At 30.3% G+C, this 6,255-nt stretch overlaps 1 protein-coding gene across 1 annotated transcript; it reads right to left on the bottom strand.

Moving 5' to 3' along the window:
• Window positions 1–555: 555 nt before the first annotated feature.
• On the bottom strand, window positions 556–4,638 carry LOC112799024 (caffeoyl-CoA O-methyltransferase 5). Its single transcript, XM_025841664.3, has 5 exons — window positions 4,253–4,638; window positions 4,068–4,147; window positions 2,634–2,778; window positions 1,908–2,039; window positions 556–1,071 (listed from the first exon to the last, which is right to left on the bottom strand). Exons 1-5 carry the CDS (start codon window positions 4,331–4,333, stop codon window positions 778–780), a joined length of 732 nt encoding a protein of 243 aa, XP_025697449.1. The 5' UTR covers window positions 4,334–4,638; the 3' UTR covers window positions 556–777.
• Between the last annotated feature and the right edge of the window lie 1,617 nt (window positions 4,639–6,255).

Genomic DNA, 6,255 nt, shown 5'->3' with positions numbered 1-6,255 from the left:
GTTTTTTCCCATTAGGTTTTTCTTTAGTAAGGTTTTAATGAAACATAATCCTAAATGGATATCCAAGGAGAAGTATTATAATAAGGATTAACATTGATGCCATTCTCAAGAAAGAATGAACTTAAATAAAAGTTAAAAATAAAGACTCCATAGATGTATAAATAAGAGCACATATCTAATGCATCATACACATTAATAATAATATTCTCTCTCTTTTATATTCTTCTCTCTCTTTTTACATACGATACTACTTATATTATATATATATATATATATATATATATATATATATATATATATATGAATCACTTCTATTATATCAAAATAATTATATTATATCAAAATAATTATATTGGTAAATATTAATACTAAAATTTTATATTTATATTTTTCTATCTTATATTTATATTTTTTTATTTATTTACTTTACAACAATTATAATAGATATTTAATTGTAGATAGAGTTTTTATGACTATGAAATGGGACCTATTCCACCAATGACGTTGACTAATTTTTCCATGATTTGTTTCGATAAAGCAAATACGAGACATGCATATCAAAATTCAACAGGTTTCAATAGTAATAAAGATAATATAAGCTCACACGCAAACTACTATAGTTTGACATGAATTAGCAGCAACCCGCACATCTTTCTCCATTTTAAAGTTACACACAAATCACTTTAATTGAACTCAATTCAAATCAAATCGTTTCCATAATTGCGAATGCTGAAATAGTGAAATACACTCTTTATTAGCAAGCAAATAGAGTAGTTATCATATGATGCGGCGGCACAGGGTAATGCCATCACCAACAGGGATTTGACAAATCTCGATCCTTGAATCATGCGCGAGGTACTTGTTGACCTCTATGACATAACTACGGAATTGCTTCACATAATCCAGCATTGGTGCATCAGGTGGGCGCGCCACAGCACCACTCCATAGAGTGTTGTCGTAGCCAATCAATCCCCCAACTCTCACCAGCTCAATCACCCTCTTATGGTAGTTCAAGTAGTTATCCTTATCCGCATCCACGAAGACAAAATCAAATGCCCCCTTGTTATTTTCCTGAATAATTTCTAGCTTTAGTTGACCAAACATGCATATATTATTCTAGTAACTATTAAGTTGATGCAAAGACAGCGAATAACAAAACTAGTGTATATATTATGGTAAAATCACACAGCTTATATATATTAGCTAACTAGTTAAAGCAAAAACAAACTTAACTACTTTAAAACCTAGTATGTTCTCTAACTCAGTCAACAATTAATATAACTATAACTATTGACCCTGATTATAATTAATTCTCTAACTATGTTGTATGCACAAGAAGATCAGTCACTTATATATAAAATATATATTAAAAATAAATTAAAAAATATTTAATTATATACAAATATATAATGACCAATTTAATAGTTAATTTTTTTATGTGTACGTAATATTTTTATTAGTTTTTTAATAACTCAGAGTTAGTTAACAATTATATAATATATATTTCTAAGAGTAAAGCTAGGGAACCAAAAACATATCAGCCAAAATCCAGCCAAATACCTTTGGATGAATTCAAAATTTTTACGAGTTAATATATATGGATGTTTCTTTTACTAAGTATTAGAATGTTTCTTTTTCATATTAAATGGATGTTCTTTTATATATTTTTCGAATTTGTGATTGCTAGAAATGGATAAATTAATGTGAGAAAAAAGAGGAAGGTTTTTATATGTTTTAATTAGATTTACTTAATCAATTTAAAATTTTTTAAATTTTAAATTTAAAAAATTTAAAATTAATTAATTATTGATATAAATTAATATAGTTTTGTTTAGTTTTTGGCTGATAAGCTTTTGGTTCCTTATACTTTTTCTATTTCTAAAACATGGAGAATGGTGTGTACGCACATCTAATAACAATTCGTCAAGAAGAGGAAGAGCGCATCCTTCTTTGAAATCAATTTTGTGAGCCACTCCAGCTTTTTCAATCATGGGCAGTCCAAGTTCATAATATTCCCGGTTGATGTCTATGGCAAAGATCTAACATTAATAGAAGTACTCATCAAATCAGCCAGTATATATAATTATAAATATTAAAGCAACGATATAATTAACATTAGATTATTATTTGAATCTACCACATAATTATCATAATTGTTGAAGAGTATTTAGTAAAATAAATTATATTTTAATCTTAGAACAAGTGGAGAAAGTGCACATAATAGAAGATATGAGAATTCTATTTAGATATCTTGCAAAAAGGGAAGAGTTTCATTTTCTCAAGAAAATATATACAAAGTGACATAAAAAAAAATAGTGTATACAATATTTCTCAGATCAATACATACAAACTGAATTTTGATTAATATATCGGTGGATTTTTATATTTGTTTATCTATGACAGCTCAAAAGTTTTACTTGTTGAACTTTCTTTTCTCTTGGTGTTTTTTTGTGATTTTTGGTCTGAGTTTCTATGAAAATGCCACCAGATATCGGATTGAGTTTGAGTACGGAAATGTATGTAAACTGAAAATACTTGTCCTGCTCATGAATGTTCCCTCTTGCATTATTTCAATAATAATAATAATAATAATAATAATAATAATAATAATAATAATAATAATAAGTAAAGACCTTTCCATCATGAGGAAGAGCAAGAGCAGTAGAGAGTAAAGAATAACCAGTGTAGACACCAATTTCCATAGTCTTCTTTGCGTTTATGAGTTTAACCAGCATGTTTATAAGTTGTCCTTCGTCTGGTGGGGTAGCCATGAGACCCCTGTTATATGTTTTACAATATAATGTAAATTTAATTTGTTAAAGTTGAAAAAGGTTAGTTCTTCTCTACCAATCAAAAATAATAAAATACTATTTTAATTCCTAATATTTAAATTAAATATTAATTTATTTTTAACATTTAAAATGTCCTTTTTTTAACAGAGTCAATGATGTCCATGCTTTAAATTCAGGAAGAAAACATGTACCATAAAAATATGGATACTTTAGCAAGTATTATCGACTCATCTATTTTCAGCCCACTTATGTGTATTAATCCTATTGTCAACCTACTTATATATTAAATCTTTTTTATAATATTTTATTTATTAAATCTTAATATTTACTAACATAAACATTATTAGCTTTTTTTTTCGGAACTCAAATCTTAACATTTAAATATTGACTAAATTAATAATATTTTCACAATACATCCACTAACAATAATATTATATATTATCCATATTTAATGATAGGCCATCAATATTGAGCTAACTATGTGAGTTTTTTTGTGGGCAAAAATAGAACACTTTAAAATATTAGAAATAAGACTATAATAACTTGACCCATCACTGAAACAGTATTTTATTATAAAAAAATTGATAAATGCTTAAATAATTGAAGAAAGGTCTTACTCTCCAATAGAGTATAGGAAAACATTCATTCGTATGTCGTCTATCAAATTCAAATTCATGTAAAAAATATAAATCATATTAGTTAAACATTAAAATCAACTTAAATTAATTACTAATAATAACTATTTATCCGTCTCTTTTTATCAATTTACATTTTTTTTAAAAAATAGTTTTATAACATAATATTAAAATTTTTATAACTAAAAATTTTAAAATTTGATTTTTGATAAACCAAAAAAAAATTAACATAAGACAAATTAAAAAAAAGAATGAGACCTATGCAAAAATTCAAGAAAACTTAAAAGAAGACGAATTTTACTTGAAAATGTATTAGAGATATAATTATTTATAATTTATGAGTTTTTTTATCAACTTAAATTTTTTTAAAATATAATTTCATGACAACCTGGACATAATAGTTTTAGAAAAATATTCACATAACACTCAGAATTTATTATTTTTGGCTTTCATTTACTCATTAATTCAATTTTTTTAGTCAAGATTTTTTAGTTTAATAATTTAATATTATACTTTATCACATAGTTTTAAACATTAATAATTAACTGATAGCTAAAATTAATAAACTCTGATAATTTTTTAATATTTTTTATATGAATTTGTTGGAAAATGAAAAATGATTAACCATTATTGCTCTTACCAGGGGTGTTTTTCTGACATCTGACGGAGCTCCTTCATGCATTCATGCTCTCTTGGAAACACACTCGTTTCAAGGATATACTGCAATAATAATTAGCAAATCTTATAGACTAGAAATCAGGGTTGAAAATTAAACAACATTGCTTACTAAAATATGTGAGAAGTTAATTAAAATTGATTAAAGACCTGATAGAGTGCATCGCTCTGAAGGAGAGTCTTATGAGCGAGTTCCTTGTGGCCAATTTCTTGGTTTTCTTGTTCAGCCATGCCCTTTGTAATCCTTCTTAATTAATTTGTAATGGATTGAAGTTTAGAAGAGATTGCTATCAGTTAGATGCTGATGAAAGGCACCAAGATGGTGTCCAATAATCCAATTTATAAGGTTCACAAGCGCTTTAGAGCTGTGATGATGATATGGCCAATCTTTTTATGTCTATTATTCATTTATTTGTGTACCGAACTTGTCAAACTTATTTTTTAGGGTAAAGTATAATTTTTGTCCCTGAAGTTTACTAAAAGTTTTAAAATTACCCCTAAGTTTCAATTTGTTTCAATTTTATCCCAGAAGTTTTCGAATTGCATCAATTTTATCCTTTAAGTTGACGCCGTTTAAATTAGTAACAGACGTTAGTGATATGACAAAGTGAAGCGTGTGATGTGGCAAGAAAGGTGAAACCCCCAAAATACCCATGGCTGAGTAACCCCAGTAAACGAATTGGCTTCCTTGTTCAAACATAAGCCTTTTAGCTTCCCTGTGGCACGAAGGAACACAGCCAGGAAAACAGAATCAGTCGAGGAAGCTTGCTGGGTGGTCAGACGACGCACCATTTTCTTGAGTCCGCCGCGACGAGGGGCAGGACGGCGCATGCTGCGCGCCGTCGAGACTGAGGGAGGAGTCTGAGATAGCATTCAGTCATCAACAATTCAGTCTGGGGTAACGCCATTCTGATCAACGTTTCCGACGAGGTAGGCCACGATTCTGATCAATCTTGCTACTGCATGTTTGAACAGTTAGGATTTAGGGTTTTTCTTTATCAGTCTTGATTGCTGTTAGGGTTCTATTACATTCAGGGATTGAGGGATTTCTGTTGAGTTTTTGTGAAAAATATAACTTTTACGTGGTCTATATTTTCGAACTATTAGTTACTATGTTCTTTGGTCTGAAAATGTTTTTATAACGGCAGGATGGATGATTTCAGTGTTAGAGTTCATCACAGGGGTAGGTTTTGTAGTGATAAGGGTAAAACTGAGTATGTTGATGGTGAGGTGACAACGGTTGACTAGTGTGACAGAGATAGATGGAGTGTTATAGAGGCTTATGATGTGGTTGGAAAACTTGGGTACATTGCTGAGAACATTGGGGTACTGTGGTATAAAGATACTGAATTAGGATTAGAAGGGTTGAAGTTGTTGAAAGGTGATGAAGAAGCAATGGAAATGGCAAATATAGGAGTTGAAAAAAAGGTGGTTGATTTGTATGTGGTGCATAAGCCTTCAATCCCTGATGATTTTTGTTACGACATTGGGTATTTAGATGTTGGGGGTGGCAGCAAGGTTGTTGAGGAAGAGTGTGTGGATGCTGATAGTGGGCCAAGTGATAATAGACAGGCCCAAAATATTGAAGTAGAAGCCCAATGTGAAGGGGTGGATATGGAGGCCCAAATGCAGGGATTAGTTGATGTCCATTTAAATGCTGAAGAAGTGCTACAGAATGTTGGTGATGGGGACAATAATAAAGAAGAGGATGACTCTGATGACCCAGATTATGAGGCTGATTCTGATCTTCATTTTAGTGATAGTGAAGATGATTATTGTGGTGATGATGGGCTGTTTGATATTGATATAACTCTTGGGGAGATGCATCAAGATATAAGAAAGTCTAAGAAAAGTAAGAGTGTTGTAGAGAAGTTAAAGAAAACTCAAAAGGTGTCTGTTGGAAAGAGAAAGAGCTCTCGTTTAAGCGATGATGAAGGTTTGAACAGTGATGAGTTGGAGGAGGTATCGAGTGAGGATGACGAAGCCAGCAAGAAGAAATTTCCCGTTCACAAGGAGTTGAAGGATATGAGCATGTATAAGTGGGAGTCTGGAACTCTCTATGCAACAAGAGAGGAGTTCAAGAAAGCTGTGACATCATATGCTGTTCATACTGGGAGAAACATAAAATTTCCAGTGGTGGACAATGTCCGGGT

Source organism: Arachis hypogaea, chromosome 1 (genome assembly GCF_003086295.3).
Source record: "Arachis hypogaea cultivar Tifrunner chromosome 1, arahy.Tifrunner.gnm2.J5K5, whole genome shotgun sequence".
Lineage (NCBI taxonomy): Eukaryota > Viridiplantae > Streptophyta > Magnoliopsida > Fabales > Fabaceae > Arachis > Arachis hypogaea.
Note: the sequence above shows the minus strand (reverse complement) of the source record. Positions and strands in the feature narration are given on the sequence as shown.

Excerpts from the sequence above, each read along its gene's own strand:
- LOC112799024 (XM_025841664.3), bottom strand. The coding sequence starts at position 4,333 with ATGGCTGAACAAGAAAACCAAGAAATTGGCCACAAGGAACTCGCTCAT. Across the intron at positions 2,779-4,067 it reads ATGTCAGAAAAACACCCCTG|GGGTCTCATGGCTACCCCAC; the intron begins GTAAGAGCAATA and ends AACATATAACAG. Across the intron at positions 1,072-1,907 it reads TTGACGAATTGTTATTAGAT|GAAAATAACAAGGGGGCATT; the intron begins GTGCGTACACAC and ends GAAATTATTCAG.